This window comes from Atractosteus spatula, chromosome 23 (genome assembly GCF_055471065.1).
Source record: "Atractosteus spatula isolate fAtrSpa1 chromosome 23, fAtrSpa1.hap1, whole genome shotgun sequence".
In the NCBI taxonomy this organism is placed as follows: Eukaryota; Metazoa; Chordata; class Actinopteri; order Semionotiformes; family Lepisosteidae; genus Atractosteus; species Atractosteus spatula.
The window spans coordinates 16,632,351-16,658,067 of NC_142728.1; the positions used below are offsets into that span (position 1 = coordinate 16,632,351).

General features: G+C 48.1%; 1 protein-coding gene across 2 annotated transcripts in view; it reads right to left on the minus strand.

The window, feature by feature from the left end:
• mapkap1 (MAPK associated protein 1) overlaps window positions 1-25,717 on the minus strand; it is a 93,354-nt gene that overhangs the window by 21,754 nt on the left and 45,883 nt on the right. For both annotated transcript variants that reach the window (XM_088940366.1, XM_088940367.1), the window contains 2 exons: window positions 8,707-8,814; window positions 8,411-8,551 (listed from right to left, as the gene is read on the minus strand). In XM_088940366.1, the coding sequence (XP_088796492.1) occupies window positions 8,411-8,551; window positions 8,707-8,814 (249 nt within the window). The remainder of the gene's footprint in view (window positions 1-8,410; window positions 8,552-8,706; window positions 8,815-25,717) is intronic.

Consider the following 25,717-nt stretch of genomic DNA (forward strand, 5'->3'; position numbering starts at 1 on the left):
GAGGGGAATGTTTTTAAACGCTGTTCAAAAGGGACAACTGATGCCACTTCCACATTTCTATCCCAGTTCTACCATCTAGACTTCCAGAGGCCTAGATGGACATGGATTCCATTCATCCCTGAAAAATATTCTGCCACTTGAACTCAGGTTAAGTATCGAGAGAAGGCAGAATAGCGCCACTGTTACAGTGTATTAGGTTTCTGCATAAGAAAAAAAAACTTAAGTGCTGTATTTATCCACATTTAAACCGCAGTTCTAAAAAGAGAAAACAAAAAAAAAACATTCTATCCACTGGAAATGTGAGGTTTTAGTAAGAAGCTGTTTATGTTTTAGTAAAAGCAAACTCACAAAAAACCAAGCCAACAAAGCTCAATTCCTATCTTTCTTTAAATGTCCATTTATTTCCCAATGATATGAGGCAATTTTCCCACATTGTGACAGTGAAGAGCGAGCCTGGAACCTAATATTAAAACGGATGTGGATGACATCACAACTGTGACATTCAGATCACTGATGATGCCATTAATGTCACCGTCTGGCTGGGTGGCTGGGCTGAAATTCAATTAAGCATTCTGACAGTCTGGAAGGACCTTAGTGTTGTCAACTGTACAAGTCCAGTTGGAGATGTCCCCTCTGCACACAAACTCCTGGGTAAAATGCTACAGAGAAGCAACAAGCTTGCATTCGCATATTACCGAGCTCACAGCAGGGCTGTGGAGCTGGGCCTGTCACTACCAATTCCAGAGTGACAGCATGTGCATTTCCTAAAGGCACCGGGGTCTTGAACATCTAACTCCGTCGACGTTTATGTACAGCCTGAAAAAATAAATCACACAGCAGTCTTTGCAGAACACATACAACTGCCGATGCTTTGGCCTCGTGAATCTCCAGCGTTCTTCACTAATCTGTTAACTACGTGAGAATTAAAACTCTTCAGAATTTACCGAGTTGCAGTTTCTGGTGAATAATTCAGGGGAGTATGAATACTTAGTAGCAGTCCATACAGCACACAAGATAAACATTTTTGCTAACAAGATGGAACCTGACCCAGTGACTGTAAAGTAATTTTGGATCTGAAACCTGCTCAAGGCCACATACTGTAGACCTGCATAGACCTTCCTCCAACACGCAGTGAAATCCAGGTATCGGCACCTGCAGGGAAAGACACCTGTGCCGTTGGGAAAATACAAGGTTGGTCGGGATGTTCCCAAAATATGATGATTAAATAAATTTAGGACAGGCCTAAAATAAAATAGTTTGGAAAGTGAAATGCAGGAGGGCATGATTCTCCTCAAGAGAGCTGCGCCAGCATAGTGTGAGATAAAAATACGGGACTGGCTTTCATTTCTGGAAGCTCATCAGGAGTTTGAGCAAAAGACCAAGCAGTTGAGCAAGCAGAGTTTGCTGACTGAATACTGCATCTTTAGAAATAAACAAGTACATAGAAGTTCAGCTGTTTTACCTTGTCATCTAGATAAAGGCTCTATTCCTTAACATTACACCATCCCAGAATGGCAGAGATATAGTGTAATCATGTACTGGTGTCACTGCTTGGCATCGGTTATCAAGACTTTACCTATTAATTTGACTGACACTTTTATTCTAACTGACTTGCGTTTCTAGGCATGTTACTGGGGCCATCTCAGTGAAGTATCTTGCTCAAGGGCACAACAGCTGTGCCTCACCTCGGATTTGAACCTGCAACCTTCTAGTTTAAACCCTTTGCCCTGACCATCACTCCTCTCGGCTGCCTGCATAAATGGCAAAGCCCCGAAGTTCCCTATTATCTGTCATGTTAATAACATGTTTACAATATTATAATTGAGATATAGGATCTTTGCATTCTGCTCTTGATTTTAGCAAAAAAGAGCTGCTTTAGTTGATGGACTTCATAACAATTTGCATTGACCCGATAAAAATTATGCTCCAATGACATTAGTTGGCGGCATCTTTATCACCTGGAGAATAAATAAGAATGATTTATACTGTTTAATTTTGAACATATTACATAAATCACAGCTCAGTCATATATTAGTGCAGCTGAGCTATGCTGGGTGACAGAGCTGGCTTCTGGGCTGTAAACGGAGATTCCAGCCATCAGTGGGACACCAGCCTTGGCCCCAATTTTGCTTTTTAAACATGTTCCACAAAGTGTCACATCCTCACACAGAATCACGTCCTCGACTCCAGTTCTCAAAGGACTTTATACCAGCTTGGAATGGCTAATGAGCACCATATGACAAACCGTTAAATTGTACCACTAGTCACTGCATCCCTTAGAATGAATATCTTTTGCTATTTTCTGTTGGTGACTGCTGTTGCCTTACAGCTCCAGGGCCCAGGAGTCTGTCTGTGTGGAGTTTGCATGCTCTCTCCAGGTCTGCATGAGTTTTTGCAGTGTGTCTTTCTTTTCTGCCACCTCCCACAGGAATGTGGGGTGGGTTTGACTGGCTGCTCTAAACTGTCCTCATTGCTCTGGCCCAGAGATGGACTGGAGGGGCTCTGTCTTGCCTGGTGTCCTGTGCTTCTGGGACAGGCTACATACAGCAGGATATGTGGCTTTCTGGTGATCTTCGGAGGCAACAATGTTACTCTTCTCTAAAGTGGCATCACAGCACTTGAACACCTCTTTAGAAACAGCTGTTTCTAAATCTATCCAGCATACAGTATATGAACTGGATATTGTACACTGCAAGTCAATACACAAGTAATAGTAACCTCGCCTATGAGCAAAAACATGAATTCAGTAAATCAAGCAGAATTGGATGTTAATATATATAAGGGATAGGAGAGCATAGCGTTACGTGATGCAGAGCTCACCAGACTTTTAAAGACTGATAAAGACTCAATGAGCCCAGCTTCTCCATTGGCGCCATGCGGCAGGCCTGGAGACCTGCCCGACTGTGACCCTGAATGGCCAGGATTAGGGGTTCCTGCCTGAAGGACATGCTTGGGAGAAACTGCTCGGTGTCTAAACAAAACTGTCCGGTTTACTAGACAGTGTCTCTTTGGAGGAATTACTTTGAACAAAATAGAGAAACAGGGCCATGATCTCAATAACTGCATATGGCCCAGGCTCATTACCATAGTGAGCAGGAAAAATGCACCTGCTCATTCCCCACCTTCAGCTGCGCTCTGCGTTAATTTTAATTTGTCTTGCCTTGTGCTCCAGGAGCTTATACAGCAGGGGCAGCAAGCACTCTGCGCACAATATCTAAGAGACCCACGAGAGAAACCGTTAAAGAAAAAAGTCGCTCATGTGTTGTGTGTTATTTTTATAACAGGGTGTTAGCATGTTCGACGTGGCGCAATTACCCAAAACATTATTCCCGGTCTGTCCCCCTGCCGAACACCCCTGATCAGGCAGTGTAAAAAAGGCCCAGCTCTCACCCTGGTCACGGGTAGGCGACGCTAGACGCCACTCCGGCCTGTCGCTGGCCTGATGACTGTCCTGACCGGCAGCCCACTGCAGTCGCTGCTCTGCCCTGCGCCTTCTTCCGCAGAAAGAAAACCAACAGCCAATTTAAAAAAAAAGATGATGTCATTCAAATCTGTTCATCCCTCGTTGTTTGTCCACACAGGAAATGTGGCTTTTTTTTCTTAAACAGCAATAAAAACGAGTGCCCTGTTGTTAACCCTGTAAATGCTTTTTAGCGCACAGCTCATTAATATAGCGGGCTTCAATGCGGAGCAGACATTACCGGCTGGTCTAAATCAAGGACACCTTCTGAGATCTTGCTTGACGCTACACTTAACCCGACAGGCCGATTCACATGACTATAAAAGAAGGTATTTTTATTGCTGATTACCGAAGTTGGTTTATGACTTCTTTATTATCGTGGCCAGTATATAACTGTAAAAATGTTGCAGATCACTAAACAAACAGCATATGAATTAATAAATCACACTGGAAACCGCATGAGCACTGGTCATAAACGACAACCCAAATGTTAAGGACAGAGTATTTACTGGCTGACCATGCTCTGCTTATTGGAAATTTAAGTAAAAACATTTTAAAATGAATCTGAATGTTTTCTGAGCTACAAAAATGATCTCCATTATTTGAATCAGCTGTGTTCCCATTCAATGTCTTGTGAAGAAGGTGTTTATCCCAAAACCTGACATTCTGCACCTTCAAAGCTCTGCCCTGCTGCTGACACCTGTCTTGGGAGCTGGCTGCACTGGGTGATCACGGGCCTACAGGAAGAATTGATCTGCTCCCATTTTTTTTCTTCTTTATGATCAGTTACATGACATATCAACTGCCTCCCAGCAGCGCAGGGCTTCACGTAGCGTCCGTCAGAGAGACAGGTTCTGACAACAATCGGTCTTGTGCCCAGCAAGCTGGAGAGATGTCACTCAACACAGCCGACACACATCGCTGCAGTCAGAGTGAGGTAAACCAGGCAGCCCGGCCTGAAACAGGACACCAGGTCCACACGCGCGAAGAGAAACACGCAATCGCCGTCTGGCGTCCAGGCCAGCGGTGCTTTTGCACTGTGAGCTCAACAGCTGCCCTGCTGCTTTCCTGGACTGCAGGTACAAGTCGAGCTGCAGACTAACATGGGCTGCAGGTGTGGCTCTTCAGAACCTTCTGCATACAACATCTTACCTTAAAACAGGCCAAAGTACCCCAGCCAGCCCTGCAAAATGAAACGATACCCATCGCCAAAGCAGGCAGAGTAAGGATCCATGTTGTGCTGAGATACTGTAGCTGGGAGCGTCTAACAATACTATATGACACACGCAGCCGGTTCGGACCTGGCACCCTGCGCTCTCCACAGCGTCCATCGGCTGCGAGAGTGCTGTCTGGGGGAGTGGCACGTCTCCCGGGGATGTCACCAAGTCGAGAGAGAGAGAGAGAGACGTAGCAGGCTGATCCCAGCCCCAGCCCCCGCAGTGCTTATTGAAGCCCACCCCCGAGTCTGTAAGGGACAGCCTCGCGTACTGCCCCCAGACACAGCGGCCGTGTGGCTGAGCGCTGGCCCTTCTTCACCGGTGTCAACCCTGCCCAGAGTCCCTGGAGGCTCGTTCGCTCTTCACCCCAGTCCCCCTCGCCGGCCCCTCTTCTGCCTCCCCAAGCAAAAGGACATTCCAACAGGCGGGTGGGCTCCCGTGATCCCAACATTCCCCTTCTTCCGCTGGGAGCTGCCCGTGCTTCCCCGGCACTTTGCCATCCTCACGGTGCCGTGATGGACTCGGCCAGACGCCTGCCTGAAAGCCATTACCTCTGTGATTACCGCCATTATGTCATTAATCGAAAATCAAAACTGTCTGGACGGTGGCCGGCCTCTCTTTTGGCGGCCAAAAACAACACACCGCCCAAGAGGGGAATAAGATTGTGCTCAAGTTAAGGGCGGGACAGAAGGCTCATGCTGTTCTGGATATCATATTTACAAAACTAGAGATCACATGCACCCTTCTCCCTGCGCATCAGTGTTCGATATTTGCTTTCAAACCCCGTTAGCAGTTTCTGTCCTGATGGGTAGGAGGCAGAGCACAGAGTGAGTGAGTTGTTCCACCTCTAATGAGAAACGACACGTTTCCAATAAGCATAACGTTAATTCCCCCCATTTGTTTTCCGCAACGCAGTTAACAAGCTTTATTAAACAGCAGCATTGTATTAATTCCACTGCCATTTTTTATAATTTGGTTCAATTAGGACGTTACAGCGCGTTTTGCGAACGGTGCGCTGCCGGGCTGCGCCGTTACGAGGAGGGAGTCTCAGGAGGAACTGCCAGACTCCGCAATTCATCTGAAAAAGCCAATAACCTCACCGGCCGAGCCTTTTTTTTTTTTTGAAGGAAGCAGCACAGCCCTCGCGTCTCAGGACAGGGGTCGGCCCCTCCACTCTCGAACACGTCGAACTATTTCCATTCCCCTTACAGCTGTCCTCTGTATCCACCATTTATCTTTCCTGATCTGCCATGACCTTTTCAAGCCTTCTCCTCAGACAGCTTCCAGATACTCTGAGTCAAACTTCACTGGAAGCAAACTATCACATAAACTGTCAAGCATGGAGCTCACAGCCGAGCACTGGCCAGCCCCGGCACAGCAATATAAATCCTCCAACGACGTGACAAGCTCAGAACAGGCGAACATTCCTACACTCAAGAAACGGATACAGTGAACTGAGCCCCTATTACCCAAATAGGCTGAGACAGTTTTCCAGTTTCATCAGCGGTGTTCATTTCCGAGACAAGGGCTCATACATGGTTAAAATAAGGTAGAGTGACAAGCGTGCTTCTCGAACACTCCGCGTTACAAGACTGCCAGCTCCAGCGTCGGAGGTGGGCGTTTAGGCCTGTCGATCGTTTCTTTTTACGGACCTGTACTTCAGATCTCCCTCTCACCGATTTGGGATTCAGAGCACCGCAGGTTCCTTCCCTGTCCTCGGGCGGCATCGACAGTCCCGGGTGCTGGAGGAGCCTCGCCTGGGACAGCTGCTAACAGGCCCACACTGCCACGAGGAGAGGCCTAGAGCCTGGAAAGGCAGGTGTCTCGGGGGGGTCAGGGTGTAGCTTAACCAGAAGACAGGACAGCTCACAGGTCTGTCAAACACACTTAGCATTACCGTGCTCCTTTGCAGGTTTGTTTCCTTCATTTCTGCAGCATGATTCAGTCTGACTTCCACGGCGCAGACCTACACAGACCCACACAGCTCACTGTCTGTGGTCTGTGACCGATCAGATCACAGGACAGATTCTGCCTCTGCTGAATAATGGCACAAAGAGACTGGACATACATAACGTGGACAGCTGCCTGTTACAACCACGAAAACCTCTGCGCGTCGGATAACAGAAACATGATTCACCTGCTGAGGTACTTGTGGACTTCTTCACATTACACCTTGAAAAACAACGATGTATTAAAAAAAATCTTTTACAATGATTATTCTGCCTTACAAGAGACTAACTCGTGTATCCAACCAGCCACCACCTTTTCACAACTGCCTGGGACCCACGCAGGCTGCACTAAGCTGACAGTGGTCTACTCCTAGCAGATACAAACAGCACCTTTTCTCTGTGTGCCACAATATAATGACATTAAAGAACATTTATCCTAAGAATTATGCAATTCGGGGCGGTGTGGTGGCTCAGGATCTGTGCCTGTGGCTGGAAGGTTGCTGGTTCGTCTCCCGTGGCCAGCAGAGGAATCCTACTCCGTTGGGCCCCTGAGCAAGACCCTTAACCCCAACTGCTCCAGGGGCACCGTACAATGGCTGACCCTGCGCTCTGACCCCCAGCTTCTCTCCCTGTCTGTGTGTCTCATGAAAAGCAAGCTGGGGTCTGCGAAAAGACAGATTCCTAATGTGAGAAATTGTATATGGCCAATAAAGTGATCTTCTCTTATTAGCCTATAAGGATTGTACAGATTCTTAATACTGTAGTTTATTTAGGTGTTTCATGTTAACTGCTTGTTAAAGCGACTGTTATTTTGCAACCTTTAAAACCTTTTATTTTTGGACCAGGAAGTTCAAGGCACCCAGAGCTGCAGGGAGACGTCCTAAATGCATCTGCACATCGACAGGCAGAATACGTCCCTGTCTGGTGGTCTGTACAGGTAGAAAGCAACAGTTGCTGTCCTTCGCAAGTAGAGGAAACTCAATCAATAACTGTGCAAAATTATTAAATTAATATACATTGCTGCAGCTGTAATGAGTATCGTGCCATTAGAAGCCAGAAGAAAACAACACCTACAAGAATCCTCTCGCTCATATACATGGTGAGACAGGTGGCCTACTGCACGCAATACTGTAATGCAGAACCTGCAGTAAAACATTTTTAGCCTGTCACAAGTCATTCATTCAGCGCTGCGCAGAGAAAATGTGTGAAGTGGCCACAGATGTGATCTCATTCAAGTTGTCATCAGAGGGCTTGCTGTGGATGACTGCTCCGGATCCTGAATTGAAATGTTATAAAAAAGCAACGTGATCTCATCTAGCCCTTAACTGATTTTAATACGTCTGTGTCCGTTTTAAGTGAAACCTGGTGGCACCAGACATTGTAAAGGAGCAATCTGGCAGTGACACCCAGAGCTTTAGAGGGAAAGCGGGGACCCCCCTGAGCCCTGCACACGACAGAATTACTGTTCCTGCATGAAGTACAATTTCCCGTTGGGATCAATAAAGTCTTATCTATCTATCTAAGTACAGGACCAACACGGTCACCAGGAATAAAACATCCCTCATGTTGGTGCTTCTGTACAAGTGCTGCCACCTCTGCCCTGAAGACGCCACTCCACAGCTCCCATGTTTGTGTCGCGCCCACTGTCCCGGAACAGCAGCAGGACGAAATTTCAGCCTGGCTTCCCGGCCCCAAGCCCGCGAGGAGGCGGCGGGCCGGACCCCTGGGCATGAAGCGGGTCCGAGCCCTGCAGAGCAGCAGGCTCTGGGAAAAAAATAACCTACCTAACTGCACGTCGGTGGTGAAGCGGAGCTTGTGGATCATGCTGATCTTGAAGGACTTGTAGTGGTGGCTGCTGAGCATGTCCTGCACCGCGGTGATGTCGATAGGGGGGTCCTCTTCCGAGCTCTCCTCCCCACGGGAGCCTGCAGGGGGGGGAGAGGAGGGCCAAAGTGAAAAACCGAGAGAGCTTACTGCTTTAAGGAATTAAATACTAATGATGGCAAGTAATTGAATATGGAACTTTCTGTGGCTCTTTCTTGTGATCTTGTAAATCATGACTTGAATTCTGAAGACTTACTGTTTTCCCTGACCAGGCAGAACTCCAGAGTGCTCTGACTCTCCAGGGTGCCCTCTAGGTCCACGGCCACATTGGGCTCGCTCTGCTTCTCCAGGCGATACTGGGGACCTGCGGGACACACAGTAGATGCCATGAAGCTCGGGGGTGCCGAGTAGCCCCCCCCCCCGCCACTCGGAATCCCTGAATCGGCCAAGCTCAGCAACTTCTGCATCCTGCAAAACATCTGGACACTGAAAAAAAAACAGCTGGATTTCACTTTAATTTCTGGAACTCGAGCTCAATAGCTTTTCCAAGTAGACGGGCAACAATAAATTCCTGCAACACTCCAAACATTTCATTTTTTGGAAGGGGGAGGTGGGGTGGGGTGACCTGCAGATGAGTTACGGCCTTGGACAGCTCAGACAAACCCTCATTGCTACGGTGATTCGTGATCATGGCAACGTTTCGCTTAAACTCTGGCTGCAGTGAATAAAGGAGAAAAAGGGAGAAGACAGGCAGTCCACGTTTCACAGGTCCTCAGGCCTTGGACGCACCTAAGATCCACATATCGGAAAAACAACAGCAACTAAGAAAACAGCATAAAACAAATGCCCACCTCCTGCGCGTTCTACTGAATGAATGGGAGTGCGGGACCACAGAACAATTTTAAAATTGATTAACATTTAAGCATTTCTTTTTTACCACTTATCACCTTAATTGATATTTTGCTTTCCTCCCCAACACACCTCTGATTTAATTAGCGCTAATGAGACTTTAATGCGGGGTCACTGTCGGAGCTGGGCCGTGCCGCGCCGGTCTGCGGACTAGATGTGTTTGTTTGTTTAGCGCTACGAGAGGGCCAGGAAGTGGAGCCAGCCCCGCTCCCCAGATGAGGGCTGGAGACCAACACCGGCCGCGCGCTCACAAACTCGGAGCACCTTCGGCGTTAAGTGTGGAGCCCGGAAACCTAAAAAATTACTGCCGCAACTGTTCGCAACCGTTTTGCTGCCAAAGCATTGAATCACAGTGCTGTGCTGCTGTGTATTATTAAATTATCATTAATAATTCCTTATTCCTTATATAGCGCTTTTCTGGACGCTCCACTCAAAGCGCTTTACAGGTACTGGGGATCCCCTTCACCACCACCAGTGTGCAGCCCCGCCTGGATGATGTGATGGCACCCATAGTGCGCCAGAACGCTACCCACACAGCAGCTCTCAGTGGGGAGGAGAGCAGAGTGATGAAGCCAGTTCAGGGATGGGGATTATTAGGAGGCCATGATGGGTAAAGGCCAAAGGGGATATTTGGCCAGGACACCTGGGTAACACCCCTACTCTTTTTGAGAAACGTCCTGGGATTTTTAATGACCACAGAGAGTCAGGACCTCGGTTTTACGTCTCATCCGAAGGATGGCGCCTTTTTACAGTATAGTGTCCCTGTCACTATACTGGGGCATTAGGACCCACACAGACCTCAGGGTAAACGCGCCCCCTGCTGGCCCCACTAACACCTCTTCCAGCTGCAGCCTTAGCTTTCCCAGGAGGTCTCCCATCCAGGTACTGGCCAGGCCCACAGCTGCTGAGCTCCAGTGGGCAGCCAGCTGGGAGCTGCAGGGTGACATGGCTGCTGGACCCGCCTGTGTCGCAGGCTCAGCTGCAGAGCCGCAGCTGCCCCTCAGGGGGCGGGGGGAGAAGACAGGAGCTGCTTCAGCAGTGGAACTAAGGCAGATCTTCAGGGAGGCCAGACAAGTCCATTCTGGGCTTGAACAAGACCAGGACGCCTTGTGTGGTTCACAAACAGAGCCGTAAGTCGGGGCCATGTCCCCCATCACCATAGAGGGGTACTGGTTTAAAATTCTGGAACTGGTCCACTGAGCTCCCGAGATCGGGACAGGAGCTGTTGAGCTTGCTGTACAATGAGGACAGGGAATACATGACAGACCTTTTAAAACCCCTTAAAAACCACCCCAAGAGACTGCATCAAACTCAACAATACCACAAGAACACAGGATCACCAGAGGAAATTAAGAGGAAATGACCTAAAACTTAAAACAACAGGCACTTTTTCCCCCCCCATCCAGCCATATTTGCGAAGCCAACTCTCTGGCAACTTTTAAGATTCAGAAAACCGCCCCTCCAAACAACCTATAAGGGATAAAAAAGGGCTAAAAGGCCTCTCCTTGTCTGTAACCACTCGCTGGCTCAAATGTTCTTACTTTCAACAGGGAGGTTAAAAAACACGTCTAGGCATTGTGCAAAGAAACATCCTTCTTAGTCCGAAAGCACAAAGTACGCAGTCCATTATCACAAACCCCAGCGTGAAGAAGTGGGAACCATGAGTGTCCAAGTGCTACGACAGGACAACGCCCCCCCGTCCCGTTCTGCTCTCCCACTACAGCACAGCATTGACGTGTCCGAGGGCAGAGGAAGTGCCAGAGAGCAGCTTCCTGCACGCGCGAGCCTGGCCCACCGGCCTGCTCTCTCCGATCCCCCGCAGGCAGGGCGAGACGCGGCCGGGCCCGGCGGATTCTCTGCAGCTCCCCTTCGCGCATGTCAAGGTCAGGGGCTGGTGTGCACGCCAGGGGGCTGCCGCAGGGGAGGGCCATCAGATTCGCAGCGTCTTAAGAGGCTGTACTCATCTCAATGGAAATGGAAAACCTTTTCAGTGACCTCTTTGGCTCGCGGAGATTTCAGACAATTATGTCGCGGAGAAGGAGAACAATATAAGAGAATGAGGGGGTGGGGGGGGCAGAAAACTTGAAACGCAGGCTCGGCCAACTTTAGGTCAGAAATCAGCTGAAATTCATTTACTTTTCCCTGAACGCCACAGTGCTTTGGCTTCTAATGGAAGCTCTGGCATACAGGGAGGGGAGAGAATAAAGGAGAGGTTTTTAAAATGCTGCTCCGTTTAAGGACTCCGGAGAAAGCCACAGTGGGGGTTCGGGGGGTTCCCAACCACCAGCAGGGTCTTCCAGAAAGCGTTAACAGCAGGGCAGGGGGCAGAGGGCAAAGGGCAGAGGGCAGGGCTATTCCAAGCTGGTGCAAACTCACCAGTCCAGCACCAGAGATCTCCCGAGAATAAATCACAGGCTCTCACAGGGCGTGTAGCTCCAAGAGCTTAACACAGCAAACAAAGACAAGGGGATGCTTAGAGGGCTCTTCCGGATTCCACCTGCCTGTGGCCCCTGCTCTGCCTGACACAGCTAGTGCCACCTGAGCCACGTCCAGCAGCACCGGCGCCAGGGCAGGACAGAGCTTCAACACACAGCAGCGCAATCGGGGTGGAGGCCTAAGAATCAAGCTTGCATACCACCCGCTTCCTGACTGCCATTACACACAAGTCCGTAAAGTCCTTAGATCCGTGACTGAAACCAGGTTATTTACATTTTAGTCACCAGGCTGATCTGATTCAGCGTGTTGCTGTACAGTAAATGTTTTCTCTTAGCGGTGTTAGAAAACACTGTGCTGGCAAGAGAAGCAAAATATCATGAAATTCAATGGCAGGAGCTTAACCCTGTAAGGAAAGTAATTGTTGTAATGCGCCTGTTTTTCTGTGTGTGTGTTTGTGTGCCACAGGCAACTGTATTTTTATTAAAGTAGCAGTGACCCCAAGAGACTGAATTAGCAAAGAGCACAGGAGACCTGGTCTAGAACATTGCATTATTTCAGGATATATAATTTAATACGAACTGTCCTTATAAATCAATACATATTACGTTTAAACGACAGAGCAGATTGTAGACATCGCTGCCGCCAACAGAGAGCCCATCAGAGCATCGCCATGCAGACAGCAGGGAATTCGCAGCAATTTCACAATCTGCGAAAGACAAGTAACCGGTTTCATAGTTATTTTTTTTTAAAATACAAAAAAAAAATAAACTTGTCACTCTAAGTAGGGCAAAGACTGTGGGCAGTGTTTACCCTTTTGCAAGTAGTTTCCAAAATGTCACGGGAACCTTAAAAAGTATGTGACCTCCACAGAAGAAAGGGAAATGCTACTGACCCCCCAGGGCAATTTCTATATAACAGTTAATACATTTTAATCTGTGGAAAACTGGCGAAACTATGGCTGCAGAAGACACAGACCCTTTTCTGATGTAGGTGCAAATTTGAACTATTTTCACGAAGAGGGAACGGGGCTGGTCTCTGTGACTAATCAGAAAGCCTATATTCAAGAGCAGGAAGGCTTCAGCACCACTGATGTGAGCCGCTGAGGTTAAACTGCTAAGCACAGTATTTACCAAGAAACAAGAACCCATATAATCTCTTTACGTTTCTTTACATGGCCAGTCGTCGGGCGCAGTATTTAAGGGTAATGCACAAAAAAAAAAAGCCCAGAGTCAAAGTTCATTTTTTAAAAATCTGCAAAAAGTACCCAACAGATCTCGCTACTCCCATGAGCCTCAGTGTGTTTTAGTGGCTATTTAGCCTGCTTTGTGTTGACAGAGGTTTGCTCTCAGCTATCTGAGGCAGACGGGGGAAAGGGAAAGGTGGAAAGATGGAGACCGATTCCGGGGTTCTCCCCCTGCTCTTCCTCCGGAAGTTTGCATTTGAAAAGACCTTGATCTGTCCAATACATTAGGGGAGAGAGGAAAGCAAGATGTTCCCCTCCAGTTGGGCTAATTAACACTTTTGAAGGAACAGTCCATATCCCTTAAATTGCTGTGGGGATCCAGATGTGCAACTAGGCTAATGACTGACTGGCTAACGAAGAAAAATGGGATCCCGTTCTTGAGCAGGAATGTAAGTCACCTTCCGAGCATGCCGTGGTGTCATCTCCGTCATTGCCGAGACTGTTCCCGGTCATCCTGGCTGACGACGGGGCCGGTAATGGGTTTATTTGTGCTCTCCATCCCAGGAGGGGCTTGCTAGCATTTTAAAAGCACAAGGTCACAGAGCCCCTGCGTGACTCTCCGAATCCAGCAGGAAAGGCGCTAAAACGAAACACCTGAACATCAGAGAGCGGGTCTTATTTACCAGCTGCAGAAACGAAAAGTTTCAGCAGTTAAATAAATAGCTGTCAGAATTACCGCTGTGTTATACATATGTGAGGCACTGGGCCCCAGGCAAGGTTCAGTACTTCACTGAGCTTTAGGACTGACCTTAAGACGGGGGTGATGTGTCAGGGTGGCTCTTTACATATACTTCACTGATTTTTATTCAACTTTCAAATACAAATTATTTCACTGAGTGTAGGTAAAGCAGTTTTAAAATGCATGTGATAAAGTATGACTTAAGCAACAGCAGATATTCACAGAGAGCACTAAGAAAAGAGACTTCCTGTAGTCTGCTTTGCTGACAAGACTAGGACAGAGGGGAAACGTGGAATGAGAAAAAGGAATCCCCAGGTGCAAATGAAGAAGTGAAGAAATGATGTAACAACAATAATAATAATAATTCCTTACACTCATGTAGCGCCTCTTTGGACACTCCACTCAAAGCGCTTTACAGGTAATGGGGACTCCCCTTCACCACCACCAGTGTGTACCCCAACCTGGATGAAGCAATGGCAGCCAGAGTGGGCCAGTCCGCTCCCTACACACCAGCTCTCAGTGAGGAGGAGAGCAGAGTGATGGGGCCAGTTAAGAGATGGGGATTATTAGGAGGCCATGACTGGTAAAGGCCAGGGGGGAAATTTGGCCAGGACACCAGGGATCACGAAGAGTCAGGACCTCGGTTTTACATATCATCCAAAGAAAAGGGACTTTTTACAGTAGAGTGTCCCCGTCACTAAACTAAGGCATTAGGACCCACACAGACTGCAGGCTGAGCGCCCCCCTACTGGTTCCACTAACACCTCTTCCAGCAGCAACCTTAGCTTTCCCAGGAGGTCTCCCAGCCAGGTACTGGCCAGGCTCAGAGCTGCTGAGCTTCAGCAGGCTGCCAGCTGGGAGTTTCAGGGCGATACAGCTGCTGGCTATCAGCATGAAGAGAGCTGAACGACACCAGAAAGTTAAGAACCTCCTTCAACAGCAGCAGGCCTGGGCCACTGGCTCCAGACCCTCCACGCTCCTGCTCCCAAGCTCTAAGCGCCCGACACCTCCCATCCCTTTTGCATCCCCAGCTCCATATTCCAGCGTCGATCCCGAAGCTGCCGGCAGCGCTGACCGGGCGGGAGTCTGAACGCTTGCGTTGCTTTAGGGCCTCAGTGTACTCTGGGCCTTCGCGCGGAGCAGGACCAAGGAAAGTAAATTTCCGGAGGCCAGGAGCGCAGCGGGGAGATGGGGTGGCGCTTGATGAGGATGCTGCAGCTGGGGCTGCCTTCCTCTGAAGGAAACCAGAACTGACAGGGGTTACCTCTGGAGAGCCCCGCTTCTCCGTTCAATACCTGAGAAGATGTGGCAGGCCCTATCGGGGGACCCCATTTTTTTTGCAGCCGGGAGCCCCCGAGTTCCACCTCCTCCACTCCCCTCACATCACCCCAAACCCATTCCCAGCAACCCTTCTGTACAGCCGCCCGCACCCCACGCGATCACACACCTCCAAAACTGGCTCCGTGGACTGGGACACCCACAGCTCCCTAGTCCAGCGACTTCTCCCAACGCTGGTCCCCGCTCAGCGGAGGGAGGTATGTGGGAAACTTGGCCTCTCTTGCCGCGTGCTGGAGGAGACGGCCTTTCTGCCTGTTCCTGCTTCTGAATCTCCCCCCGAAAAACACGAGGAAGAGCGAGACCAGGGAAGACAGAGAGGGAGCGAGGGAGGAGGAGGGGGTGTGGGAGGCTATTAAGCTATCAAGCTGTATTCAGACAGATCTGGCATCAAATTACAGTAATTATTGTTATTGTGCTGAGAGACTGCGTGAGGGGCTGAATTTATTCTGGGCCAAAGGTGCCGAAGAAAAGGAAAAAAAACTGCAAGATACCAATCGAAAACCAGTTTAAACCGAGAGGCTGCGTCTCTCCATTGCACTCTGCAAGCCTGAAATGCCAGTGGCGGTGGGGGGGGGTAATGGCACCCCAACTACAATACCCACATGGTGGCATGGGCTCGGACAACCAAACAAGGTGCCACCCCTCATTGGCAACACCAACACCACAAAGACCTTGCTGAGAGCTCAGTATTAAGATCTCTGGAGTGGAGAACACTGGGTAACACTACGAAAACACCCTGTTTCCAACAAGTATTCTCCAAGCTCCCCCAGTTCGTGACTGGATGTGGTCATGCAGCAGCACATTCCTTCGGAATACACATTCCTGGTTCACCATGAATCTCTTCCTCCCTTTACATGTTCCAAGAACCAATCTGTACCACCCAATACTCTAGATTTATCCATAGGTTAAAAAGTACAGTACAAATCAAAGATCAAATTACTTCCAACAGGTCTTTCATATAGCCTTTTGAGAATATTGCTTTTTCTTTGTGCTCAGAAAACACTGAAGAATAACCACAGGAGCATACACAGGCATTAAGAGCTGAGTACGAGGAGAAGAAAGCCACAGTCATCAAAGTTAAAACCTCTCTAGAACACAGAGCCGGTGCTATGAAAACATTATCTACCGCCGTTTATTACAGGATACTCTTCACAGAAAGTCACTTTCATTAAATGATAAAAATAGACCATTTCCAATACAATTTAGACAATTTAGACAAATCTGCTCTCCAGAAGGACTTCGACCATTACTGGACAGCCAATTTTCCTCATTACCAGGGCAAATTGAGAGCCTTTTTGGGGGAGCTTCTCAACACACAAGCCATCAGTTTTAATTTTGAAAACTTTCTCTTTCTGTCAAAAGCGAGAGGAAAAGAAAGAAAAAAAAGCCCCATTCCAAGTTTTATCTGTTCAACAAAATGCTGTTATCTTAGCACAGTGTCAAGAACTCTATCTCTTTTTTTTTCAGGTGACAAGCACAGACGAGGGAGATAAGATTGGAAAAGAATCCTTCTCCACTGAGTAAATAAATAATCAATACTCATCTAAATGTAAATGAGAAAGTAGCCCCCTTTGATAACAGGGTTTTTATCAGCGACCCAATTTTCTACAGACACTGAGCCTCAAACAAATCACCATCATTCAGTTCTCACTTAATGGATAAAAAACATAACTAAATTGAAGCGATCGCCTGGGATCAACTAAGTTAGGATAGCCACTGACAACAATCAAGTCCCGCGGAATGCAATTTTGTTTGATTAGGTTTTTATTTTCTTCTTTATTTCTGATCTAAAGAGAAAAAAAAAGACATCACTGTAGATTTTACAAAGGTGTATCGCGACGGTCGGCAATATATCACATTTAAAAATTAGCGAGTATGTGACCCCAGCTGTGGAAGTGCTGTATTTTTCACAATTTTTTCCACTTTTCCCTATTGGTTCCTTCAGCATGCACCACCTTACTCTGACGGTAAAACTGACCAAATCGTTTGCTTTGCAAATACAGATACAGCACCTATGAAACAAGAGTTTAGAAAAAGGTCTACAGCCAGACAAACGACCCGTGCCAATTAATCGTCTACCCATCTGTTCAGGAAAGTGAAGTGAAATCGTGCTTATTTCTTCTGTTCAGGGAAAAGTTCGCTTTCAGCTTCTTTACTGATGCGAGACAGAATTACACTACTTAGAAACTAACTGGCGTTTTCTTTTTGCAATAAACCGCCCTGAAAACATACACTACTGCCAAATGACCGAGCCACACTTCACACCTTGCTATTCTGGCTTAAAATCTGACCTCCGCTGGATTTATTACAGGTTGGTTAAGGACAGAAAGGAATGCAGTACCTTTGACCTCAGAGCTAATAGTGTCCTGCATCTAACCCAGACAGCACTGGGCCTTCCCAGAGGTCAGTGCAATTCTAGACAAGCCTTCTGCAAAAAAACAAATATTGCATATTGCGATTGGAACGGGCAGATGGGAATACCTTGTCTCACAGGCATCCACAACACAACAAGAAACATCCACAAATAAATAATTTGACAGGAAGGAAGTGTTGTAGCTGTCGCTCTCCTCTCTCCACATCTGTTACCACTTTTACTGCTGCTGCGAGTGGGCCTGGCCCACCGAGGACCGCGCAGGCAGTCCGGACAGGAGCGCGGGTCGGGCGAGACAGTGGGACCTGCTCAAACCTCTGGCCACCCGGGCCGGTCCCTCAGTGAGGTCACTCACTGCTCAGCATGGCCTCGGCAGGGCTGGGGGAACGAAGGCCAGGGGGCCAAGAATGAAGCCAGAGTTCGGGATCCCCCCTTCTGGCCCCAAGACGGAGAACCTCAAATTCCCCCAAAGACTTGTCACAGTAATGAAGCCGTGCAGCAGGTACACAGACACAGCACCATGCTGTTCTGGCCAGCCCCCTGGGCTCCTGCAACTCCGGTCCGGCCGAGAGGACAGGGACCCATCTCAGCGGCTCAGCCTCTAAATCCGGGGCGACAGCTATTCCACCGGTGTCAGGGGATTTTGACACCTCGGCCAGTGGCTTAAGAAAGGCTGCAGCTCGAACCAATTTCACCTCTCTGCAGAGTGACAGCAGGCCGGCTCCTACAAGCCCAGACCGGGGGGGGGTGGGGGGGGGAGATGGGGAGAGGCATGCTGTCCTATGCACCTGTGTGAGCTTTTCTTTGTTAAGTGCTTGCCGCTGAATGGGAAGACGCATCTTTCAAAGAAAAAAACAAAGGAAGATGCACTTCAGAGGAGATCTGTAAAGCAGATTCAGTTCGTCCACCGCATCTCACCTGACTTCTCTGACAAACCCCAGACAACTGCCTCGCGGAGTCCCAGACTAAGCGATGATAAAAAAAAAATCTTAAGCACCAAAAACAAACAAACACAAACAAAGAAATCAAAGCCAACCTGGAGTGAAACAACGGGTGTACAGAGTTTTAATAAATGTCAACAGCTGCAAACATCTCTTTGGGGCTCGACAACGCAAGCAGGCATCACTCTCTCTTCCAATCGCGCCTGAGTTTGGATATTCCACAGCGAAGCCCTGGAGCTGTGCAGCAGATGATAAGGAAAACGGGAAGGGGGGAAAATGTGGTGACATCTGCCAGCGTCTCAGTTATACTGAGAAACAGGCTTCCTCATCAGGCATCACTCTGCAGCCGGAAAACCAGAGAGGCATGGCGCAGAATTCGGAGACACCTGTTTACAGACAGAGCTGTCAAAAACGCAGAAGTGCACATGGGGGAAATCCACACAAGGTCCCCAGCGAAAGCACACCTACAATCTCTGCACGCTTTGCTTGTTGACAAAGCAACCTGTTTTGGAAATTAAGAAAGAATTTTCCAATCCTCTGCCACGTCCTACTTAAAAGTCAGGCTCTTACATGCGAAACCGGATGAAAAAAACATAACGTGATAATCTAATATTGTTGACAGCACACGGCTCATTCCGTTTATTAAGTACAACTGTAAAACATATTACTAGAACAACAATTAACATTTTACAGCCAGGACTGTTTCTTTTTGAGAAGTCGTTGTTTTGTAAGGTTTAAATATGCCAGAACACTCCACTTAGAAACCTAATGAAATTTAAAAATTTAAAGCACTTGATTAGAGGAATTAGAATGGGCACATTTTGATTTACAGGACAAAAGAATGTTAGGCATTGCGTTTTCTTTCACAAGACCTCTTACATGCAAGTACTAAACAGTATTCCCATTGTTCAGTGGTTAAAGAAATGTTTCTACAGTAGTCCAGCTGACTTAAAACTATTACTCTGGAGTTAACGTGAAACCCCAAACCACTGTTGTTCTAAGAATCATCCTTTAATTAACACTAAGTGCTGCGTTAGTCTAGCAGTGCAGTAACACCAAAATGAATGCTCTTCTGCTAAAAAAAATAAAATAAGAGCCACCACAGATGTTTGAGCAGGGGTTATTGCTCTGGTACTTTCACAGTGATTTTGAATGGCAGTACAAAGCATTTAAAATAGTTTCTGCCTTCCATTACCTTAGCAGGAGCCTCAGCAGCTACCCTCCGCTGGGAATAGATCCATCTACTTGTAAGGTACGAGCAAGTCTCATCTAAAATCTATGCTAAAGAGACAGGTCTCGCAACATAAGGGGAGCCTTCAGTAACTGGGAACATCACCTTCCATAAGAACAGCTCCCACTGGCTGGGAACCACTCATCAGCTGTCTGTGACTCCTAGGATTTCGACAGGCCTGTCTAGCTGTCCGTCTGCCCGTCTCTCTGCACACATGTGTGAATTTCCAGGGCCACATGAACTGCACGACTAGGGGGAACACATGCGCCACCAATCGAGGGAAGAACACCCTCCGCCTGCAAGACTGAACACAACTGTGTCCCTTTTCTTCAGTTAAATGATCAATTACGAAGATTAAACCAAATGAGATAATTTCAAACACTTGCTTGGCAAGGGCAAAGGGAAAGAATGAGAAAGAAGGGGGACGCGAGATGGAGAGATGAAAAAAAAAAGCCTTGAAAATAATATCGTGTCTTCCGCTCCGTCATACCGGAGCAATTCTGTTACTTCGGTCGATGGTTTCAGTTACTTTCTGGCTTCCTCCAGGCTCAGGCTAATCCGCCAGAGTGAGATTTACAGACGATTCCCAAACCCATTTTCAACCGATACTTCACACAACTTAAAAAATTAAAAACCTGAAATCTTGACAGCACAAAGGGGGCCCTGATGTTATTCTACCACAGCTGTTTTCATTTAAATCCAAAGCATTAGTCATCATCATTCTTAAAAGGATCACACCACCGCACCTCCCCCCCCCCCAAGCCGTTGATCATGACAGACTGTGGAAAATAAAGGTCATGTCTAGGAATAGGTGCAACAAAATTATCTCAGCTATCATTTTAGTTTTTCTTTTCTTTTTTTTTCTCTAATAGCATTTCATAGGTCGTCTGCTGTCTTAAGAAATTAAATTCCTGCCTCCTCTGAAAGGCCCCATTAAAGCAGTTAACCCACCTCGGTCACTCAGGTTTCCAGCCCGTGTTTAATCTCTGCACTTCTTGCTCGTTAGCTCAAGGTCTCGCACTCTGCGCCAGGCAGAGTCCTCTACAGCAGAGTACAGGGGCCCTGCTGTGCAACGGGGGAATGGAGGCTCTTCCTTGCACAAAAGGCTGTGGGAGTTTGGAACAAGCTACCCTGGGCTTCTTTCATCACACGGCTGGAGGGGATCCGGCTCCTGGAGGAGAATGGACTAGATGGGCCAACTGGCCCCCTCTTTTTTGTGACCTTTCTGATGCTCTTAATGGGGTTTCAGGGTGAGCGACAGAGACCATTCTAGCAGCTCACTGCTTACCAGCTGGGAGTGTTTTTTCCCCACCCAGCAAAGATGTTATCTCTCCTGCTGTGGAACGCCACAGACAGTATTGATCGCCCTTCTGCCGGCTGCAAGCACCTTAAAAATAAGATACCTTGTCTCTCCGCGTGTATATATATTTTTTTAACTTAATATCTTATTTTCCCACACTGGTCGCCTGCTCCTATTAAATGCTCAGGGTATTACACTGACCAAAAAAAATCTAGAATGCTTTTCCATTGTATACACCATGACCAGTTCCTTTGGTGTCAGACAGCTGGCAACTAAACTCACCACTAGAACACTTGAGCAACCTGATGGAGGCATACCTGTATCCTGAGAGAAGGAGAGTTAAGAGCACTTAATCGGGTATTAGCACAGTGCAGGCACTTACTCGGGTTGTAGCACAGTGCAGGCACTTACTCAGTAGTACAGTGCAGGCACTAACTCTGGGAGTACCTTGCAACATTTTTGTCAATGAAGCTTAAAAAGCAATGCATGAGGCAGCTTCATTTAATGTTTCTTATGTCAATATGACTAATTTTGAAGTTTTAATTTGAAGTGCACACTACACAGGCCCGACGAGCCCATTTGAAAGTCAATAACTCCCTTCATTACTGCCAGCTCAGTTAGTTTCTGAAAGTTCAAGGAGAGCACCATCAACAGAACAAAAAACAAAACCATTAATTAATAACATGCCTATTTCTGCCAGCTCCATATCTGCAGTGATTACACACATGCGTTTAAGGCACGACAAGCCAACAGAAGAAAGGACTCAAATAAAAAACACTTGCACATTTAAAAGAAAGAACAAGCCACATGGAGTGCAAGTACTAAATCAATAATTGAAAAAAAAAAGTTCGGATTTCTTTGTTTTCCATGTCTCAATCAGGATTCCGAGGTCTCCTCTGCGAGGGAGAAGCAGAGTGGCTCTTGTGTTTGTGAGTAATTGAAAACAGTGCCTTAGGCACTATCACATTACTGGTCACGAGAGACTGTAGTTGGGATCATTTTATAGAATGAGAACCGTAAATAGGACTGCTGTCTTCCTTAATTATCTTTAAAAAAGGGTGTGGGGCATGATCAGAGTTGGGGAGCTTTCCCCCAAGCCTGTCTGCGCATCTCGACCACAGGAGGAGGCTCTGAGGGTGCCATGAGCTTCACATTCTGAGCTCGTGCGGAGACTGGGCTCAGCCCTTGCATGCTTAAACCTGGGCCTGGAAGCTGAAAAGGGGCTCCAAGAAATAAAAACCCAGAAAAGCCCTAACCGAACCGCTGAACCTTAAAAGCACCGGCCATCAACTGGCTACGTGCCAGACTCTCCAGTCCACACGGACTGCCTTCTGCAGGTACTGCCCGCCTGACGATCCCTCCCTTGCTGGGGACTGAGCGGTCGGTGATCAGGGCGACAGGCTACCTGGGGGTCGGAGGCAGTCTGCCCAGGGGTCAGAAAGCCACTCTGTGCTCTGCTGTCAGGATATCTGCAGTATCAAGGACACATACACAGGCCAAAGGGGAGAGCTTTACCGTTATTGAACTATTAATGATTTGTGCAAACTTCAAAGCCTTGTTTGCATTTTTCTTGGAAATGTTCAGATAAACACTCTTATGACTTAGCACTGCTGACAAAGAGATTTTTGTGTCTCCCAAACAGGTTTAAGCCCTCCTAGAGAGCTGCCCCCGCCACACACACACACGCACACACACCCCCCCACCTTCAATCCATTTCTTCTGTTCAGGTGAGCTTCCTTCAAATCATGAGCGCAGAACAGTGATGCAGTGCTTCTATTAACCCCCTACTGATGTCCGCAGAAGAGCTGCTGTTGTTTATGAAGCTGACACACGCGGTAATGGGTGTTTGTCCTTTCTGCACACAAACAAAGGGACATGCCGCCCACAAGGGACGCGGAGCCTGGGGAGGAGTAGACCTCCAGCAGGAGGACAACAGGAGGACAGAGGACACGTTTTCATTTCCACAGCCGTCCCTGCACGGAGCTCCAGGCGAGGGCCGCTGTGCCCAGGAGGAAGCCGAGTGGTGCCGAGGCACAGCTGTGCAGAGCCGCTCCACAGACTCCGAGATGAACGGCGAGCAGCAGCCGGTCCAGGTCCAAGCCCAGGAGTCTTCCTCCACACACACCCCGGTTCCAGACGCGCAGGAACATGATGGCGCAGCGCTGGGACCGGACACTGCCTCTCGAAGACTCGATAACCCAAACAGGAGAAATTTCAAACATTCCAGAAAACGCATCCCGGGATTCTTGCCCGCCGTTAGGTAGCCTCGTGTCTTGACAAGCTCCAATGAAACACCTCTGCTCCCTGCTCAAACCAGAGCTGCGCCGCTATTTCTGCATGAGAAAACGCCGAGAGAAGCCACGTCTACAACAAGCCTACAGCTCCCGGGCTGAGCCCCTGACGAGACAGGGGCGGGGCAGAAGAATGTGCGAACGAAAGACACCAGTGCTCCGCTCCGCTCCTAGGTCTGGAGTCGCAACTGCTCTGGAGCGGTCAGTTGTACACAACAACGTTTTTTCACACCTTCAAAATCCTACGCACGCGTTCAGAAACCGATACGATGACTGGGGGGAACCGGCAAGTGCGCACTCAGAAGTGTCAACTTCCACTGCCTCCTAATAATTCAGTTCAACTGAAAATACTTTATTCACCCATGGGGGGGGGGGGTGAATAAAGTGTTTTACAGGGTGAATTTAAAAATGCCCTGTAGTTTGTGGAGACCCAAGGATTCCGTAGAACCCGGACCCTCACAAGACGAGCCACAGTGCCACCAAACTGCACTTGCGCGCTAGCCTGGCTTATTTGTGACTAGCATGCTTGATGATATCCAGCTGCACGTTTATGTACATGACAGGTTTCTCTTCTACGTTGTGTGGAACCTCTCTCGAGTTGTTTAATGCTGGATCACTTCAGCAGTCGCTCTGCAACGGAGCAGGCTAGCGGTCACTAACAAGCCGCAGTGATGAAAAGCTGTGTGCAGCAAGCCTTGCTGTGGGCCACGCTCAGCTCTGAAAGAGCCCGTCAGCGATGTGGCTTCACAGACAAGCTGGGCCTCCTGCAACTCTTTCATTCAAATTTTATGCAGGTGGATGAGGATCTGCATTTGGTAGCCTGGGGGTATACATGCCATTAAAGTGTTTAAGAAGCTTTTAGTTGAACCGAGACTCGTCATAAAAGACGCGCGAGAAGCACTTCATGCTTTAAAAGAGAAGCTCCAGGTCATTTTTATTTTTGCTAGAGAGGAAATAAAAAGCTAATGCTGTGTAAAACCTAGCATGCTGAAAATCAGCGCATGCACTTAATTCCGCTTCTTGAAGAACATTTAAAGATGTAAATTTTGTGGCACTGCGTGCTAATCTCCTGCGCAGTGGAGTACTGCAAGACAGGACCCTGTGGCCCCTCAACACACAGTTCAAAGGCTGACTGCAAGCCAACACAGCAAAGAATAAACAAATTATAACACACTGTTTGAAAGACATCTTAATTACACTGATGGTTAAAAAGTCGCCTGTGTCTGAGAAAATAAATGATTTTGAATAATTTAACATATAGAGGAGAAAGCAGATTCTTAGCTATATGGTTCACAACAGTTCTAAAAAAAACAGCTTCTATTTACTTTCCTAGCTTGAAGCAGGTGGGAGACTGTACACACAAAAACCATCTTAACAGAGGCTGCTCACACGGGCTGCTGGGGGACGAGAATTTAAAGCTTCAGGGAAAAACCAACAAACCAAAAAAAAAAAGGAGGATCTTCCCCCCCTCCCTGTAAGACAGGAACACGCTTTCAGAATGACCTCAGGGATTAAAGGGGTCTCCCCCACATCTGAGGAAGTAAGTTTGACCCCCAGAAAGGGCGTAAAAGTCGCCCCTAAAATGTGAACAAAAGCTGTGTTGAAAGGGAACCCAGAGCGCCATTCATCGCAGCTAATGACTTGTTCATTAAGAGTGATGATGGATAAAGACTTCTCATGCTGAGATGAAATCAAGATTTATATGCGTTGTTTCCTCTCCCAACTTGTGGGAAGATCATCATCATTTAATTCCATCTCTGCGGCCGGTGATGGGCATCCAGAGAGCGGGTTATCAAACGGTGCAGTCAGCTGGCAAAATCCGAAACGTGCCGCTGGCACATCTGGACCGGGGCGCTGCGGCAGAGGGGGAGCAATGGCTTCTGGCTGCCGGCCAGATCGCGGGGAGGCGCGCGCAGGACTCCAGCGTGGCTGCCTGCCTCCTCTCGGTCTTTCAGCCATTCTCCTCGCCGCTTCGCATTTTCTGTTGCGTCTTTCATGTTACAAATATGCGCACGAGGGCGAACGCGCCGATCGCTTCTCCTCTCCCTGCACAGCCTCCTCATCCACTGACAGCAGGTCCTGAAACCGCTCCTCCATGCTCAGGTTCCACTGAGAAACTGAACGTCAAGACACCTGCTGCCCCTCCATTCCGACTGGAACGCCCCATTACACACACACTTCTGATCACAATCATTGATCCCCGCTACACACACACTTCTGATCACATTCATTGATCCCCGCTACACACACACACACACTTCCAATCACAGTCATTGATCCCCTTTACACACGCACACTTCCAATCACAGTCATTGATCCCCGCCACACACACACTTCCAATCACAGTCATTGATCCCCGCCACACACACACTTCCAATCACAGTCATTGATCCCCGCCACACACACACTTCCAATCACAGTCATTGATCCCCGCCACACACACACTTCTGATCACAGTCATTGATCCCCACTATACACACACACACTTCTGATCACAGTCATTGAACCCCACTATACACACACACTTC